At 48.6% G+C, this 18,708-nt stretch overlaps 1 protein-coding gene across 2 annotated transcripts in view; it reads left to right on the forward strand.

Moving 5' to 3' along the window:
- nxn (nucleoredoxin) overlaps positions 1–18,708 on the forward strand; it is a 255,001-nt gene that overhangs the window by 189,060 nt on the left and 47,233 nt on the right. For both annotated transcript variants that reach the window (XM_070858054.1, XM_070858055.1), the window contains exon 5: positions 3,545–3,651. In XM_070858054.1, coding sequence (XP_070714155.1) covers positions 3,545–3,651 — 107 coding nt within the window. The remainder of the gene's footprint in view (positions 1–3,544; positions 3,652–18,708) is intronic.

The following is an 18,708-nucleotide window of genomic DNA, read 5'->3' on the forward strand; positions in this document are numbered from 1 at the left end:
TCCTGGGTCAATATTGATCCCTCAATCAGCATCACTAAAACAGATTATCTGGTCATTATCGCATTGCCGGGATCTGGCAAAGGCCAGGCATTTATTGGCCATCTCTAATTGCCCTCCAGAAGGTGGTGGTGAACCGCTGCAGTCCGTGGGGTGAAGGTGCTCCCACATTGCTGTTAAGGAGGGAGTTTGTGGGAGCTTGCTGTGTGCAAATTGGCTGCTGCATTTCCGACATTGCAACAGTGACTGCACTTCAAAAAGTACTTTATTGACTGTAAAGCGTTTGGGGCATTCAGCGGCCGTGAAAGGCGCTATATAAATGCAAGTCTTTTTCTTTTTTTATCTTTCTCAAGCTAGAGATCCTAACAGATCTTTGTACTCTGATTTAGGATCCATCTTCGCATGAGAGAACAGCGCTAAGAAACCGTCCTTTCCAAAACTCCAGGCCCACAAAATTCAAACCGGTCTAACCGGCAAATATAAGCACAAAGGGGACCCAGTTGCTTAATAAGCTAAATAGCCACGAATCGTGGGCTGTGTGTGACTCTCAGCCCATGGGTTGGTCACCCATGAATTGGCCTGTGAGAGGCCAACTCTGTGCATCACCCGTGGGTTTCCATGTTCCGTGATCGCCCAGCAAGTATAGGACCATTAGGAACAAGAGTAGGGAACGGTAGCATAACGGCTATGTTACTGGCATAGTATCCCAGAGGCCTGAACTGATGATCCAGAGACCCAAGTTCAAATCCCACCACGGCAGCTGGGGAATTTAAATTCAGTTAATTAAATAAATCTGGAATTAAAAAAAGCTAGTTTCAGTAATGTTGTAAAAAAAAAAAAACATCTTGTTCACGAATGTCTTTTTAGGGAAGGAAATCTGCCTTCCTTACCCGGCCTATTTGTGACGCCAGACCCACTCGGTTGTACCGAACCGCTTCAAAAAGAACAGCGGTTCTTCTTGAGAGCAATTATGGGATGGACAATAAATATTGGTCTTGCCCCCATCCCTTAAACAAATAAATACTGACAAAGTCAGTAGATGTCTGCGATCCTCAAATTTTGCCCTCTTGAGTATCCCTGATTATAACCATCGGTGGCTGTACCTTCAGCTGCCTGGGCCCCAAGCTCTGGAACTCCCTCCCTAACCCTCTCTACCTCTCCTCCTTTTAAAACGCTTCTTAAAACCTACCTCGTTAACCAAGCTTTTGGTCATCTGCCATCATTTTGCCACTCCTGCGAAGCACCTTGGGACGTTTTGCTACATTAAAGACGCTATATGAATAAAAGTTGTTGTTGTCATGCCTCAATCAGCATTCATCATCATAGGCAGTCCCTCGAAGTCGAGGAAGACTCGCTTCCACTCAAAGTGAGTTCTTAGGTGACTGCAGTCCATTTCGGGAATTGCAGTCTCTGTCTGCAGAGGGAAGGGGTTGAGGGAAGGGGTGGGTGGGACTGGTTTGCCGCACGCTCCTTCCGCTGTCTGCGCTTGATTTCTGCACGCTCTTGGCGACAATATTCGAGGTGCTCAGCGCCCTCCCGGATGCTCTTCCTCTGCTTATGGCGGTCTTTGGCCAGGGACTCCCAGGTGTCGGTGGGGATGTTGCATTTTATCAGGGAGGCTTTGAGGGTGTCCTATACATAAATCACCACCAGCCACTGCAAGGTACAGCGCGGGCTGGTGCAGGAGGGCGACAGCAGCGAAGAGGGACGTCAGCAAGGTCCAGGTCGGTGATTGGAGCCTGGGCAGGTACAGCAGGAGCGGCGAGAGATTGTAGAGGGACGTGATCAGAGCCCAGGGTCCGTGCAGCAGAGCTGGTCTCCAGTCGTCTTGGTTAACCCTTGCCACTGGACCAAGACCTCGCTCTGTCGAGCCCGTGTGGTGGCTGGTGTGCAACGGCCACCACACGTTAAAAAAAATCCACGCACAGGCATCTTCCACCCTTCAGGATGTAGTTCAGGTCCTTCATTGAAACACCTGTGAACTCATCCTTTTTTTGGCGTGGAAGCAAGTCATCCTCGTTTCGAGGGACCGCCTATGATGATGATGATATATAAATAAATATACAATAAATAAAATTAATATATATATATATATATATATAAATATAAAGGCGCTATAAAAAAATAAAAGTTGCTGTTGTCATGGCGCAATCCACATTACGGCACACAGGGCACTGGTTAGAGAGCATTATTATTATGGCGGAGCCGGTGGGCATTAGGTTGTGGCTGATCCACATCTCGACTGTATTTAACTCCCCCCTCTGCTCCATATCCCTTGATAGCCTTACCTTTATTCGCTTGTGCGAGTGAGGCAAGTCCTTGCTGCTCATTCCTGGTCAGTTTAAGCAGCGACCAATAGTCAAGACAACTGGCTTCTAGTTTTAGCAAAGGCGAAATGCCGCAGATGGTGGAAATCTGAAATATCAACAGAACGTGCTGGAAATACTCAGCGGGTTGGGCAGCATCTGTGGAGAGAGGAGACAGAGTTAACGTTGCAGGTCATTGGAGATGTGACAGATTTTAAGCCATGCAGGGGGAAGGGAGGATAGAACAAAAAGGGAAGGCCTGTGATGGGGTTGAAGGCCGGAGTGATGAAATGACAAAGAGGATGATGGTGTGAGATGAATGAGGGTGGGTAATGGGACAGATAAAGAAACAAAAAACAAAGTTAGAGTTTTACTGGACATCCAGCCACCCGACAAAAGTCATTCTCGAATCCCACAGAATGTGGTGTATTCGGTCAGTGTAAGTGTGCAGCCTCTGCCGATATTGGAGGCGGGAGTTGGAGAGGGATGGTCAACAAACGAGCGTTGTTGCACTGGCGCCTTGTATAAGCCCAAGCCTCTGCGCGATACACGTACGCTGTGGGGGCCGGGAGCTGGTGTGCGTACTGGTGTAGTCAACGGGCGTCACTGCTGAATACACGGCGGGCCAATGTTCACTTCAGAACATCAGAAATAGGGGCAGGAGGAGGCCCCTCGGCCCTGCTGCGCCATTCAATAAGACCACGGCTCAACTTTGACCTCGACTCCACTTTCCCGCCCGAGCCCCTCAATCCCCTTAGTGCCCAACAATCGATTGATCCCCGTCTTGAATATACTTGACGAACTGAGCACCGAATCAAGTGCTTGGCGGAGTTAATTGGTTTAATGTCAGGTCGGGGAGGCAGGGGGCTGGTGGGCGTGTCTTGTTTCGTGGCATGAAACCTTCATTCCCCATTCACAAACTGTTCTTTTTTAAATATCCCTGCATAGTTACGTTTTTGAACAAGGGAGCGATGGGGAAGGGGCTGTGAGGGTGGGGTTGGATGGAGGGGGGTAAACCCTTGCGGGGCAAGTCCCGGGTGATCTCCAGCGCCTCCTCGTGGCCAGTCGCAGGGTCTGTTTGTGGTGGTCTTCACAGCTGCTACCCTCCTGAGTTGTAGACCTCAGGCAAGGAGATGCATCCCTCCCTGCGCCCCCTCTTCCCCCCCCCCCCCCCAACCCCTCCAACACCCTGTTAAAAACAAAGCAAGAAAATTGAAGTCCTGACATTCTTCACCCCCCAGGTCAGAAGATTCCTATAACCAGTATTTCAGCGAGATGCCCTGGATAGCTGTACCATATACCGACGAAGCCAGGAGATCACGGCTCAATCGGCATTACGGCATACAAGGTACTTATGGAAAACATTATTACGGTGGTCCCTGCGGGCACAGAGCAGCTCCGTGAGTCTTGTGGGGTTTTTTGTTTTGAAATTGCCGTTTTCTTCCTCTGTCGCACGTTAAGTATCGATCGAATCGAATGTGTTCTGTGCATGAAAGAGATTTGGTGCCGTTCGAAAGCCTCCAGTGGAAATCCTGACGTTCAAGCTGTTAATTCCACCAATGTCACCTCCACAAACCCCCGAAAAGCCCGGGGTGGGGGTGGGGCGGGGGGGGGGGGGGGGTTATCTACAGGTGCACAACGAACCAAATTTTAATTTGATGGTTTAAAGTTTAATTTGCTGCTTTTAGTGCCCCCGGTAACAAGGGGGCGCTTGATTTTGTAGGTTCACAAACAATAGTTGTGGAGTTGTTCCAGGCACTTGATTTAAAAGTTTCTGCTCAAAATAGTTGTAGAGCTGTTGTGGGCGTGGCTTAGCCACTTGGAGCTGTGAGCCTGGGCCGAAGGAGCTGCTCCAGTGCAGTCTGCCTGTCTGCCTGCCTGCCTGCAACCAGAGCCTCCAGGAGAGGAGGAAGAGGCCGACTGTTTCAACGCCTCGAGAAGGAGGAGGAGAACAAGAGTTACATCACTGCTGCCAAAGAGTTGGAGAGAGAGAGAGATAGAGATAGAGAGAGAGAGGGGGGAAGAGAGCAAGTGCACAGCGAGTCACTTCTGCCCGCCCGCGTGCTTGCTCAGACAGCAGCTGCCGAGTGGGGTAACCAGTCACTGGGCGGCTGTGTGTTATCAGATTGTCCTTCGTCGCTGTAGCCTTTACAGCGGTAGTGTCCACTTTTCATTCTCTCTGCGGCTGCTTGGGTCCGTAACATGGGAGCAGGAGGCGGTCATTCAGCCGCTCGAGCCTGTTCCGCCATTCGATGTGATCATGGCGGATCTGTATCTTAACTCCACCCACCCGCCTTGGTTCCCGTAACCTTTAACACCCTTGCCTAACAATCTAGCAATCTGAGTTTGGACATTTTTAATTGTCCTCCCCACTCCCACAGCCTCAACATTTTTTGGAGGAGAGAATTTCAGATTTCCACGAATACCCATTGTGTGAAGAAGTGCTTCCTGGTTTCACCCCTGGATGGCCTAGCTCTAATTTTAAGGTTATGGCCCTGTGTTCTGGGCTCTCTCCGCCCCCGCCCCCCCCCCGCCCCCACCACCCACCAGAGGAAATAGTTTCTCTCTAACTGCCGGCGCACCGTGGCTGCAGTGTGCACCATCTACAAGATGCACTGTAGCAACTTGCCAAGGCTTCTTCGGCAGCACCTCCCAAACCGGAGACCTCTACCGCCTAGAAGGACAAGGGCAGCAGGCGCATGGGAACACCACCACCTACACGTTGCCCTCTGAGTCACACACCATCCTGACTTGGAAATGTATCGGCCGTTCCTTCATCGTCTGCTGGGTCACAATCTGGGAACTCCCTCCTGTGGGAGCACCTTCACCACTCGGACTGCAGCAGTTCAAGAAGGCTGCTCACCGCCCCCTTCTCGAGGGCAATTAGGAATGGCCAATAAATGCCGGCCTTGCCAGTGATGTCCACATCCCAGGAACGAATAAAAATAAAATCCTTTTAACCATCATAAACACTTCAATTAGATCGGCCTTAATCTTCGACACGCAAGAAGATATAAGCCCAGTCTGTGCAATCTGAACCCACAATGTAACTCTTTTAGCCTCAGTACCATTCTGTTGAACCTGCGCTGCACGCCCTCCGAGGCCGATATATCCTTCCTGAGGGGCAGGGCCCAGGACTGAACACAGTTAGTCCAGATGGGGGTCTAACTGGAGCTCGACACTGCTGTAACATAACTTCCACTCTCGTTATAGTCCCGCCCCCTTGAGATAAAGGCAACATTTCATTAGCCTTTTAAATTATTTTTTGCAGCTGTCCACTAAATGTTCGTGATTTCAATACTTGGCCCCTTAAAGCCTCTGCTCCCCCACCGTTCCTAGCCATTGAGGAAATACTTATGAAGCCTCAAACTCGATATATAAAGTTTAAATTAATGTCTCGTTAATTTGCATATATCTCAAAATCTTGCAGCACAGGAGGAGGCCATTTGGCCCGTCGTGTCTGCAGTCCAATTGATCCCACTCCCCTGCTCTTCCCCCATAGACATGCAATTGTTACCCTTTTCAAGTATTTATCTAATTCTCTTTTGAAAGTTACTATTGAATCTTTCAGGCAGCGCATTCCAGGTTACAACAGCCTGCTGTGTAAAAACGTTGCCCTCCCCACCCCCCCCCCCTCCCGTTCTCCCCCCCCCCGCCCCCCCCCCGGTTCTTTTACAGCTTCCGTATATCACAAACTGCAGATACAAGTAGTATTTTTTTTTAAATCTCAGCCCTTTCCAAATCTCCAGGCCAACAAATTTGGAACCAGAGAGTAAGAAATGTAAGCACAAATGGCACTAAGTTGTCTGGGCCTTATGTGCTCGGCCTTGAGGACTGGAAATCTAAACCCCAAAGGGCAGGGGCAGTGGTTGAGTCATCAGCCTTGCGTCAGTAATCGCACACTCACCACAATCGGAAAGTTGTGGATTCCAAGTCCCGATCCAGGATTTAGGCACATAATCAAGGCTGACATCTCAGAACAGAGCTGCACTGCCAGGCGTGTGCCGTCTTTCGGATGAGATGTTCAACCAAGGCCTCGGGTAGATATAAAATATTCCCTGGCACGTTCTGCTGTGTTAAAGGTGGTATATAAGTGTTGTTGCTGCAATGGGATACAGGATGGCCCTGATTCAGAGAGTACACTCCAGGAGACCTGGTTTAAGTCTTTATTGAACCCACAAGATTCGAGTATAAAGGGGTGCACGATCAGAGAGACCTGGGGGTATGTGTGCATAAATCGTTGAAGGTGGCAGGGCAGGTTGAGAAAGCGGTTAAAAAAGCTTACGGGATCCTGGGCTTTATAAATAGAGGTATAGAGTATAAAAGTGTGGAAATTATGATGAAACTTTATAAAACCTTGGTTCAGCCCCAACTGGAGTATTGTGTCCAATTCTGGGCCCCACACTTCAGGAAGGATGTGAAGGCCCTTGAGAGTTTGCAGAAAAGATTTACGAGAATAGTTCCAGGGGATGAGGGACTTCAGTGACGTGGATTGACTGGAGAAGCTGGGGTTGTTCTCCTTGGAGCAGAGAAGGTTGAGAGGAGATTTGATCGAGGTGTTCAAAATCATGAGGGGCCTGGACAGAGTAAGATAGAGAGAGAAACTGTTCCCATTGGGGGAAGGGTCGGGAACCAGAGGACACAGAGTAAGGTGATTGGCAAAAGAACCAAAGGCAACATGAAGAAAAACATTTTTATGTAGCGAGTGGTTAGGATCTGGAATGCACGGCCTGAGAGGGTGGTGGAGAAGAGACTCAGTTTTATCCTTCACAAAGGAGTTGGATAAGTATTGAAGGAAAACAATTTGCTGCAGGGCTACGGGGAGCGGGCAGGGGAGTGGGACTGGCTGAGAGTCGGAACGGGCTCGACGGGCCAAATGGCCTTCTGTGCTGTAACCATTCGATGATGATCTGCTAATATACATTGCTGAGGCTCACTCATAAATAATGGTCAGTTGGGCAAAAATAGAAGGGATTGTGAAGCCACGAGGAATTAATATCATTAGTTGCCCTGAGAAGGTGGCAGTGAAACTTCTCCTTGACCTGCTACTGTCCTTGTGGTCATGGTGCTTTCATCAAGATATTGGGCAGGGAGGTTCCGTGACATTGAAGGAACAGTGATATATGTCGCAGTCAGGAAGATGTGGGACTTGGAAGGGTTCCTCACAACTGGTGTTGCTTCTTTTGTCCTTCTCAATGCGTCGAGGTCATATTAAGAGGGACATGCTGCTGAAGTAACCTTGGTAAGTTGCTGCAGTGCATCCTGTAGATAATACGCACTGCAACCAGGGGTGCTGGGAGAGACAGATACATAAATATGGTGCAGGAGTAGGCCATTCGGCCCTTCTAGCCTGCACCGCCATTCAATGAGTTCATGGCTGAACATGCAACTTCAGTACCCCATTGCTGCTTTCTCGCCATACCCCTTCATCCCCCTACTAGTAAGGACTATAGATACATAAAAATGCCAGATTAATTTAATTAACTGAATTTAAATTCTCCAGCTGCTGTGGTGGGGTTTGAACTATTCTCATCAGTTCAGGACTCTCGATTACTAGTCCAGTAACATAACCACTATGCCACCGTACCCCACAAGTAATGCACCAATTAATCAATGGTGTTGGATGTCAAGAGCATGTGCCCAATGTATTGTCTTTGTTACAATGGTTAGTACCTCTCTAAACCGCCTTCTTTTGCTCTTCGTGTCAGCTGTGGCTCAGTGGGCAGCACACTCCCCTCTGAGTCAGAAGGTCGTGGGTTCAAGTCCCACTCCAGGAACTTGAGCACATAAATCTAGGCTGACACTCCCAGTGCAGTGCTGAGGGAGCGCCGCACTGTCGGAGGTGCAGTCTTTCGGATGAGACGTTAAACTGAGGCCCCATCTGCCCTCTCAGGAGGACATAAAAGATCCCATGGCGCTATTTCGAAGAAGAGCAGGGAAGTTATCCCCGGTGTCCTACATAGACATAGAAACATAGAAACATAGAAAATAGGTGCAGGAGTAGGCCATTCGGCCCTTCTAGCCTGCACCACCATTCAATGAGTTCATGGCTGAACATTCAACTTCAGTACCCCATTCCTGCTTTCTCGCCATACCCCTTGATCCCCCTAGTAGTAAGGACCTCATCTAACTCCTTTTTGAATATATTTAGTGAATTGGCCTCAACAACTTTCTGTGGTAGAGAATTCCACAGGTTCACCACTCTCTGGGTGAAGAAGTTCCTCCGCATCTCGGTCCTAAATGGCTTACCCCTTATCCTTAGACTGTGACCTCTGGTTCTGGACTTCCCCAACATTGGGAACATTCTTCCTGCATCTAACCTGGCCAATATTTATCTCTCAGTCAACATAACATTATCACATTGCTGTTTGTGGGAGCTTGCTGTGCACAACTTGGCTGCTGCGGTTCCCTACATCACAACAGTGACGACACTCCAAAAGTACTTCATTGGCTCTAAAGCGCTTGGAGAAGTCCGGTGGCCGTGAAAGGCGCGATAGAAATACAAGTCTTTCTTCTTTAATACTGGCTACATTCTCAGAAAAGGATGAAACAATTACAGGAACCTAAGTTGGCAACAGCACACAGCTTGTCTGTTCTTGCCCAGAAAACATCCAGTTCAAATATGTGTCTTTTTGTGCAACACCACCCTACAACAGTCATAAGAAATAGGAGCAGGAGTCAGCCATTTTGCCCCTCATGGACTCGGCTCCACTTCCCTGCCCGCTCCCCATAACCCTTTACTCCCTTATCGCTCAAAAATCTGTCCATCTCCGCCTTAAATATATTCAATGACCTGGCCTCCACAGTTCTCTGGGGCAGAGAATTCCACAGATTTACAACCCTCTGAGAGAAGAAATTCCTCCTCCTCTCCGTTTTGAATGGGTGGCCCCTTATTCTGAGACTATGTCCCCTAGATTTAGTTTCCCCTATGAGTGCAAATATCCTCTCTGCATCCACCTTGTCGAGCCCCCTCATTATCTTATGTTTCGATAAGATCACCTCTCATCCTTCTGAACTCCAATGAGTACAGGCCCAACCTACTCAACTTATCATCATAAGTCAACCCCTTATCTCTGGAATCAACCGAGTGAACCTTCTCTGAACTGCCTCCAATGCAAGTATATTCTTCCTTAAATATGGAGACCAAAACTGTACGCAGTACTCCAGGTGCGGCCTCACCAATACCCTGTACAGTTGTAGCAGGACCTCCCTGCTTTTATACTCTATCCCCCTTGCAATAAAGGCCAACATTCCATTGGCCTTCCTGATTACTTGCTGTACTTGCATACTAACTTTTTGTGTTTCGTGCACAAGGACCCCCAGGTCCCTCTATACTGTAGCACTTTGCAATTTTACTCCATTTAAATAGTAATTTGTTTTTCTATTATTTTTGCCAGAGTGGATAACCTCACATTTTCCCACATTATACTCCATCTGCCAAATTCACTTAGTCTGTCTATATCCCTTTGCAGATTTTTTGTGTCCTCCTCACAATTTGCTTTCCCACCTATCTTTATATCATCAGCAAACTTGGCTACATTACACTCAGTCCCTTCATCCAAGTCATTAATATAGATTGTAAATAGTTGAGGCTCCGGCACCGATCCCTGCGGCATCCCACTGGTTACTGTTTGCCAACCGGAAAATGACCCATTTATCCCGACTCTCTGTTTTCTGTTAGCCAATCCTCTAACCATGCTAATATATTGCTCCCAAACCCGTGAACTTTTATCTTGTGCAGTAGCCTTTTATGTGGCACCTTATCGAATGTCTTCTGGAAATCCAAATACACCACATCCACTGGTTCCCCCTTATCCACCCTGCTCGTTACATCCTCAAAGAACTCCAGCAAATTTGTCAAACATGATTTCCCTTTCATAAAACCATGCTGACTCTGCTTGATTGAATTTTGCTTTTTTAAATGTCCTGCTACTGCTTCCTTAATAATGGACTCCAGCATTTTCCCAATGACAGATGTTAGACTAACTAGTCTATGGTTTCCTGCTTTCTGTCTGCCTCCTTTTTTAAATAGAGGCATTACATTTGCAGTTTTCCAATCCGTTGGGACCACCCAGAATCCAGGGAATTTTGGTAGATTACAACCAATGCATCCACTATCTCTGCAGCCACTTCTTTTAGGACCCTCGGATGTAAGCCATCAGGTCCAGGGAACTTGTCCGCCTTTAGTCCCATTATTTTACCGAGTACTACTTCATTAGTGATAGTGATTGTATTAAGTTCCTCCTTCCCTATAAACCCCTTGATTATCCACTATTGGGATGTTTTTAGTGTCTTCTATCGTGAAGACCGATACAAAATATTTATTCAAAGTCTCTGCTGTTTCCCTGTTTCCCATTGTTAATTCCCCAGTCTCATCCTCTAAGGGACCAATATTTAATTTAGCCACTCTTTTCCTTTTAATGCATGTGTAGAAACTCTTACTATCTGTTTTTATATTTTGTGCTAATTTACTTTCATAATCTATCTTTACCCTCTATTATTTTTTTTAGTCGTTCTTTGTTGGCTTTTAAAAGTTTCCCAATCCTCTAGCCTCCCACTAGTCTTGGCCACTTGGTATGCCCTTGTTTTCAATTTGATACCCTCCCTTATTTCCTTAGTTAGCCCCGATGTTCTTGCAACAACCCCGCGCCTTCCCTGCAGTATTTATAGTCGGGGGAGTGGGATAATCTTGCCGTGTGGGCGGACCTGGCTTCCCAATCGGATTTGAGCTGGTATCCTCACTTCACCTCGGAGGCTGCCTCGGGCTTGTCAGCAAGGCTGGCACCTTCCCCGCAGTCAACAGCGAGGGATGTTGGGATTCAATCTGAGCATCAAACATGGCCGCTTCTATCAGCCAAGCATCACACGGTTACGTTTTCTTTGGAGAGGAAGTGAGAAGGAGATGTTAATCTCATGATTAATAAAGAATATAGCGCCTTTCATGACCACCGGAAGTCCCAACGCACTTTACAATCAATTAAGTACTTTTTGAAGTGTAGTCACTGTTGTAATGTAGGAAACGCGGCAGCCAAATTGCGCACAGCAAGCTCCCACAAACAGCAATGTGATAATGGCCGGATCATCTGTCTTTTAGTGATTGAGGGATAAATATTGGCCAGGACACCGGGGATAACTCCCCTTCTCTTCTTTGAAATGGTGCCATGGGATCTTTAACGTCCACCTGAGAGAGCAGACGGGGCCTCGGTTTAACATCTCATCTGAAAGACGGCACCTCCGACAGTGCGGCACTCCCTCAGCACTGCACTGGGAGCGTCAGCCTAGATTTCTGTGCTCAAGTTCCTGGAGTGGGACTTGAACCCCACAACCTTCTGACTCAGAGGCGAGGGTGCTGCCCACTGAGCCAACAGCTGACACTGAAGAATTATCACCGAATCAGAGCAACTTTCAGCACAGAAGGAGGCCATTCGGCCCGTCGTGTCTGTGCCGGCTCTGTGACAGAGCAGCCGTGCTTAGTCCCACCGCCCCAACCCCTTCCCCTGCTTTCTGCCTGTGACCCTGTAAATTCCTCATCCTCGCGTATCCGTCCAACTCCCTGTTATAATTATTTATGAAATCAGCTTCCACCACCTTTTCAGGTAGAGCGTTCCAGATCCCGGCAACTCCGAGTGGAAAAAATGCCTCCTCATCTCCCCTCACGACCTTTTGCCAATGATTTTAAATCAATGACCTCTGGTTATTGACCCACACTCGCCTCTGAGACAGAAGGTTGCGGGTTCAAGTCCCAATCCAGAGACTTGAGCACATAAATCTAGGCTGACGTTCCCAGTGCAGTGCTGAGGGAGTGCTGCACTGTCGAAGGTGCCGTCTTTCGGCTGAGACATTAAACCGAGGCCCCGTCTGCTCTCTCAGGTGGACGTAAAAGATCCCACGGCACTATTTCGAAGAAAAGCAGGGGAGTTAGCCCCGGTGTCCTGGGGCCAATATTTATCCCTCAACCGACATAACAAAAAAACAGATTATCTGGGCATTATCACATTGCTGTTTGTGGGAGCTTGCTGTGCGCAAATTGGCTGCCATGTTTCCCACATTACAACAGTGACTACACTCCAAAAGTATTTCATTGGCTGCAAAGCGCTTTGAGACGTCCGGTGGTCATGAAAGGCGCTATATAAATGTAAGTCTTTCCTTTATTTTAATCTCCAGAAGGAATAGTTTTTCTCTCTCTCCTCTTTCAAAACCTCTCATCATCTTGAAAACCTCTATTAGGTCACCTCTCAACCTTCTCTGCTCCAAGGAGAACAATCCTAACTTTTCCAACTGCTGCTCATAACTGAAGTCCCTCATCCCTGGTAACATCCGCGTATACGTGCTCTGCACCCTTTCTTAAAGCCTTTCCCTCTTTCCTGAAGGATGGTGCCCAGCGATACCCACAATACTCCACAGACTCCCTGATAAAGTGCAACATCCCCACTGACACCTGGGAGTCCCTGGCCAAAGACCGCCCTAAGTGGAGGAAGTGCATCCGGGAGGGCGCTGAGCACCTCGAGTCTCATCACCGAGAGCGTGCAGAAAGCAAGCGCAGGCAGCGGAAGGAGCGTGCGGCAAACCAGTCCCACCCACCCTTTCCTCCAACGACTATCTGTCCCACCTGTGACAGGAGCTGTGGTTCTCGTATTGGACTGTTCAGCCACCTAAGGACTCATGTTAAGAGTGGAAGCAGGTCTTCCTCGATTCTGAGGGACTGCCTATGATGATGATGACTCCAGCTGAGGCATAACCAGTGATTTATAAAGGTCCAGCATGATCTCTTTGCTTTTATATTCTGTGGGGGAGAAATTTGCTGCATTTGCTCCTCCCGTTGATGTCCTGCAGGGGGCGCAAATGAGTTTGCGGCCAGCCGCGGCCCAGTTAACACCCCCCGCTAAATTCGGCGGGGGCTTAGCGCCAACGCTATGGCCTTGCGCTCCCCGGTGGTCGAGGTCAGTGGCTTCTCCTTTGGCAGAGTAGGCAGTGTGGGTCCTTCCCTTTAATTGAGGGAAGAGCCCCTTGTACGCGGGTGCTGATGCGAGCATCCTCGTTACCGCTCCAGGAAAGAAGCGGAGCGCTCGCTAAATTCGGGTTACCTCCCTCCACCAGGGGGCGGTAACCCGAATTTAGCGAGCGGTGTGACTCCCGCGCCTGCCGCATAATGCCCCGCCTCCTGGATGTTACCGCACTCCCCCCCCCCCCCCGCCAAATGGGGCCGATTGTTAATTCCTCGGCCACAGCCTCTGTTTATAAATTAGGGCGAGATTGGCCTTCATCCTGGAGTGTTTTATTGCGCTTGGCTGCATCGCAGACTATTTCCAGATGCCCGTTGATGGTAAGAACGTTGGTGAGTTCTGACTCGGGAGGCCGATATTCCGGCGTAGAAATGGGAGCACCCGGTGACTCGGCCCTTGCCCAAGGTGGCACCCAAACGCGCACCCATTGTCCCCTTCGCAAGCGACACCGCTTTCAGAATGATTCCAAAGTGAAAATGACACACAGCAGAAGCTGTTTGCTCAATCTCTCGGCAATGAGGAAAAGTTTATGGGGAGTCTCGCAGTCTGGTGCCGTTGCCGTTGGCAACAGCTCGGCCTACTCGAAGCTGCTGCCCTAACCACACGCTCTCCTTCCATCCCCTTTGCAATCAGAGAGCGACTCTTCAGGAACTTGGAATATTCTCGGTTAAGCAGTTTCCAGCCATTGTTGTCTGGAATGTTCAAGTACAAGCGAGATTTTGGAGAGGAAGGACAGCTATAATTTATTAGTTTCTTTAGTATTCAGTAACTGCATTTTATGTAGATTTTTTTTTTTAAGCTGCCCCTGTGATGGATTTTAAAAAGAATGTATTAATTCACAGGATGTGGGCGTCGCCAACAAGGCCAGCATTTATTGCCCATCCCTAACTGCCCTCGAGGTGGTGGTGAGGTAAAGGCACGGCCGCCAATGGTGGAGTGAAGGAAATGGGGGATGCTCAAGAGGCCAGGGCTGGATAAACAGAGTGTTTTCGGTAACTGCCAATGGTGGAACGGTGGAAATCGTGGATTTTAAGAAGGCTATGATTTGCACAATGGCATAGACGCTGATAACATAAGAACTTAATAGGAGCAGGAGTAGGTCATATGGCCCATCGATGTGTGTGCGTGTATACATGTGTATATATCTGTGTGTGTGTGTGTGTGTGTACCCATGTGTGTGTGTGTGTGTGTGTGTGTACCTGTGTATGTATCTTAGTGTGTGCGTGTACATGTGTGTACCTGTGTCTGCGTGTATGTATCTTAGTGTGTACGTGTGTCTGTACGCAGCACTGGTCTGTTTCTCGTTGCTAGCCCCATTAACCATCTCGGTTTCTATTCTTCCCGGTGCTCCTAATTGGTATGAACGGGATAAACTGAGCACAACTCTGCTCATTGTGCAACACTATCGAGTTACCGTAATTCTAAAAAAAATTTATTCAGTGTCTCGTCACGTCTGGGGTGGGATCCGGTTATTAGCTGCACCTGAGCCACGTAATGAGATGAATCATTCCTAGCAATTGTGAAGGAGGATGCGGTGTAACTCTTTGACGAGCACCTCAAAGATCTCTTCAACACAGCGGTTTGACATAGCAATGTGCCGTGTGTTGTCCCGACAAGCATGTTCTGTGAATCAGCCCCTGCGAGAAGGTAAATCCTTTTCATTTACTGGAGAAGGAAGTGAGACATTCCAGGTGTGAGATCTTTGCCGGGGGCGGGGGCGGGGTGGGGGGGGAAAACAAGTCATCGGATTGCTGTCCAGGCAAGACAATCGTTGTAATGTACGCACCTGTGTGTATGCTCATGGGTTTGTAGAGCTGTGGGCTCTGGGCCCTGACTCCGTTGGGTGTGTCGAGGAGGCTCAAGCACGTGGGGAGATCCCGTCCGAACTGACCCCCGTCCGGACGGAATTCCTCATCGGCGCCAAACCCCGGAACCTCCCTCGGGAGCCGGCGCCTCACAACTTGAGCCGCCTCGGGGAAATCCCCTCCGTGCCTTTCAGTTCTGCGCGGAGGGGTTTCCTGTACGGGCTGCTCCTGAACACTCTCAACCTTGCCATCCTCGTCTGCCGTCCGGACACACCATGGCGCAACATCTTGCCGTCCGGAGGAGGCGGGGGTCCCCGATGGAGTGCACTCTACGCGGGAGTCCTCCCACTATTTATCGGGGACTTGGCCTGGAGGGTGGTGCACGGAGCAGTCCCGTGCAATAAATTTTTAAGCCGGTTCATGGGCTCCCAGGCCGCCTGCAATTTCTGCGGTCCGGAAGAGTCCGTGTTCCACGTTTTTATGGAGTGTGCGAGGTTGCAGCCCCTGTTTCATTATTTAAAGGGGCTGCTCCTCAATTTCTGGTTGCACTTCAGTCCCACACTCCTGATCTTTGGGCACCCTGTGCGGAGGGGAGCGGGTAGGTCCGAGGGCCTCCTCGTAGGACTGCTCCTGGGCATGGCCAAGGGTGCCATCAGCCGGTCCAGGCAGCGGGGGGTCGAGGGGTTCGTTCAGCCTGACTGCCTGCCTCTCTTCCGCGCCTACATCCGGGTCAGGGTGTCCCTAGAGATGGAGCACGCGGTGTCCACCGGTACGCTCGCGGCCTTCCGCGAGAGGTGGGCGCCGGAGGGACTGGAGTGCATCATCACCCCCGGCAACCAAATTTTAATTTGATTTTATGTTTTAAAGTCTAATTTGTTTTAATTGCCGGATTTTTAGTGTCCCCCCCCCCCTTTTATAGGGGGCACTTGTAAAATATATGGTTTTAATGACCCCCCAAAAAAATCACAAAAAAACACACAAAAAAAACAAAAAAAGAAACACAACATTTTTTTTAAAGGGGCAGTTAAGTGTCTGGAGTGTCCCCCAGATCGGGGGGGGGGGTCACTTGATCTAATATGTATTTTGTTCCCCCAAAAAGAGTTGTAAAGCTGTGGCATTGTGAGTGGCTTAACCAGTCACGTGATGTTCACAAGACTCAATAAAACCCCAACCAGTTGGGTCTCGGTCATCCACGATGAGCTATGCAGTTGTGAGCCTGGTAGATGAACTGGTAATGGTGTAGTGTGACTGTTAAACCTTTGTCAATAAACCAACTAGTTCTTAATAGCAATGTGTTGCTATGAATTCTTCAGCAAAGAACCCATGAAGTCAATACGTTAGTCGTGTATAGTGTGAAGCAAATGTAAAAGAAGGGTGTAAATGAGACAAAAGCAAAATACTGCGGATGCTGGAATCTGAAACAAAAACAGAAAATGCTGGAAATACTCAGCGGGTCAGGCAGCCTCTGTGGAGAGAAAAAACAGAGTTAATGTTTCAGGTCTGTGACCTTTCGTCAGAACTGGCGAATGTTCGAAATGAACAGATTTCTGAAGGAGCACTGAAAGGGGGAGGGGAGGAAAGAACATGAGGGAAGGTCGGTGATAGGGTGGAAGACAGGAGAGATTCGAGGGACAAAAGGGATGATGGGCCGACTTGTGGTGGTAATGGCAAAAGTTAGTAAAAGATGAGTCTGGATAGGGTGTGACTGGCGGAACAATTACCGGCTGCCATGGGAGACAGACCGAGAGAGAGAGAAAACGGTTCAAACGACTATGTTACAACAGCAAACAGTCTAAGCCACGCCCACTGTGTGCAGGGACTTCAGCGAGTGGGAGGGAGGGCCATTAGTGGGGCAGCTTCACATGCCGCCTCAATGGCTGACAACAGCAGCACTAGTGGAGGACTGATCTCTGAACCTTACCGGGGTCAGGGGGGCCCATGGGGAACAGAAGGGGACAGGGTGAGGAAACTGCGGGCAGCATATCCGGAATCATTTCTAGTAGAATGAGTGGGGATTGGCTTAGATGTTAATTTAATCTCAGAAACCCACGGAGGGAGAAGAGAGCAGGAAACTTGAAAAGAGAATCAGTGAAGCAGAAAGTGGCAATTAAATTGCTGAGGTCTTGGAGTTCGGTTGAAGATGGGATTGAAACTCGCTGACATTATCTCCTGAAGCACTGCCCTCTCCACCAGTCCCTTTTGCTTAACCCAGTTATCTCCCGGTTTCTTAAATTAAACCTGATTTAAAATGTTGTGCCTCACCAAGAGCGACAAGATAACTGAAGCCCAGGAAAGGTAATTGGTTTATTTATCGAGGCTGATAAAAATCATACAGTGACTATGTTTTCAATTTGTTAATAAAAATAAGTTTAAATTTGCTGAGAAAATTTGATCGAATCTCACGTTACACTGCTGTTAATTCTGCAGCATTTCTGTTTACCCATCTCCCCTGTGCTCGCTGACATTGGTTCCCGGTTAAGCTACCCCTCGACTTTAAAGTTCTCATCCTTGTTTTCAAATCTCTCCATTAGGATCTCCCTCCCTAAACCTCTCCGCCTCTCTCTCCTCCTTCAAGACGCTCCTTAAAACCTACCTCTTTGACCAAGCTTTTGGTCACCTGTCCTAATTTCTTCTTATGCGGCTCAGTGTCAAATGTTTTATCTCCCAATACTCCTGTGAAGCGCCTTGGGATGTTTCACTATGTTAAAGGTGCTGTATAAATACAAGTTGTGGTTGTTGTTGAATATACTCAATGACCCAGCCTCCACGGCCCTCTGGGGCAGAGAATTCCAAAGATTCACCACCCTCTGAGTGAAGAGATTCCTCCTCATCTCAGTCCGAAATGGCCGACCCCTTATCCTGAGACTGTGTCCCCTGGTTCTAGACTCTCCAGCCCGGGGGAAACATCCTCCCCACATCTATCCTGTCAATCTCCCTCAGACTTTTTGGTCTCCCTATTACAAAAAGGATATAGAGGCACTGGAGAAGGTGTAAAAAAGATTTGCACCAGAATTGAAAGATTAGAACTATCAGGACAGATTGAGCAGGCTGGGTCTCGTTTCTTGACAAAAGAGAAGGCTAAGGAGTGACCTGATAGAGGTCTTTAACATAGAAACATGGAAAATAGGTGCAGGGGTAGACCCATCGGCCCTCCGAGCCTGCACCACCATTCAATAAGATCATGGCTGATCATGCAACTTCAGTACCCCATTCCTGCTTTCTCTCCATACCCCTTGATCCCTTTAGCCATAAGGCCCACATCTAACTCCCCTTTGAATATATCTAACGACCTGGCCTCAACAACTTTATGAAAGGGTTTGATCGTGGAGCAATAGAGAACATGCTTCTGCTTTAGGGGGAGGCCATAACTCGAGATTATTAATATGTTAGTCACTAATAAATCCAGTAAGGAATTCAGGAGAAACTTCGTTACCCAGAGAATGGTGAGAATGTGGAACTCGCTGCCACGGGGAGTGGTTGAGGCGAATAGAAGAGATGCATTTAAGGGGAAGCTGGACAAGCGTATGAGGGGGAGATGAACAAAAGGATATGGTGAATGGTGAGATGAAGAGGAGTGGCAAGAGGTTGGTGTGGAGC

The sequence above is a fragment of the Pristiophorus japonicus genome, chromosome 16 (genome assembly GCF_044704955.1).
Source record: "Pristiophorus japonicus isolate sPriJap1 chromosome 16, sPriJap1.hap1, whole genome shotgun sequence".
Lineage (NCBI taxonomy): Eukaryota > Metazoa > Chordata > Chondrichthyes > Pristiophoridae > Pristiophorus > Pristiophorus japonicus.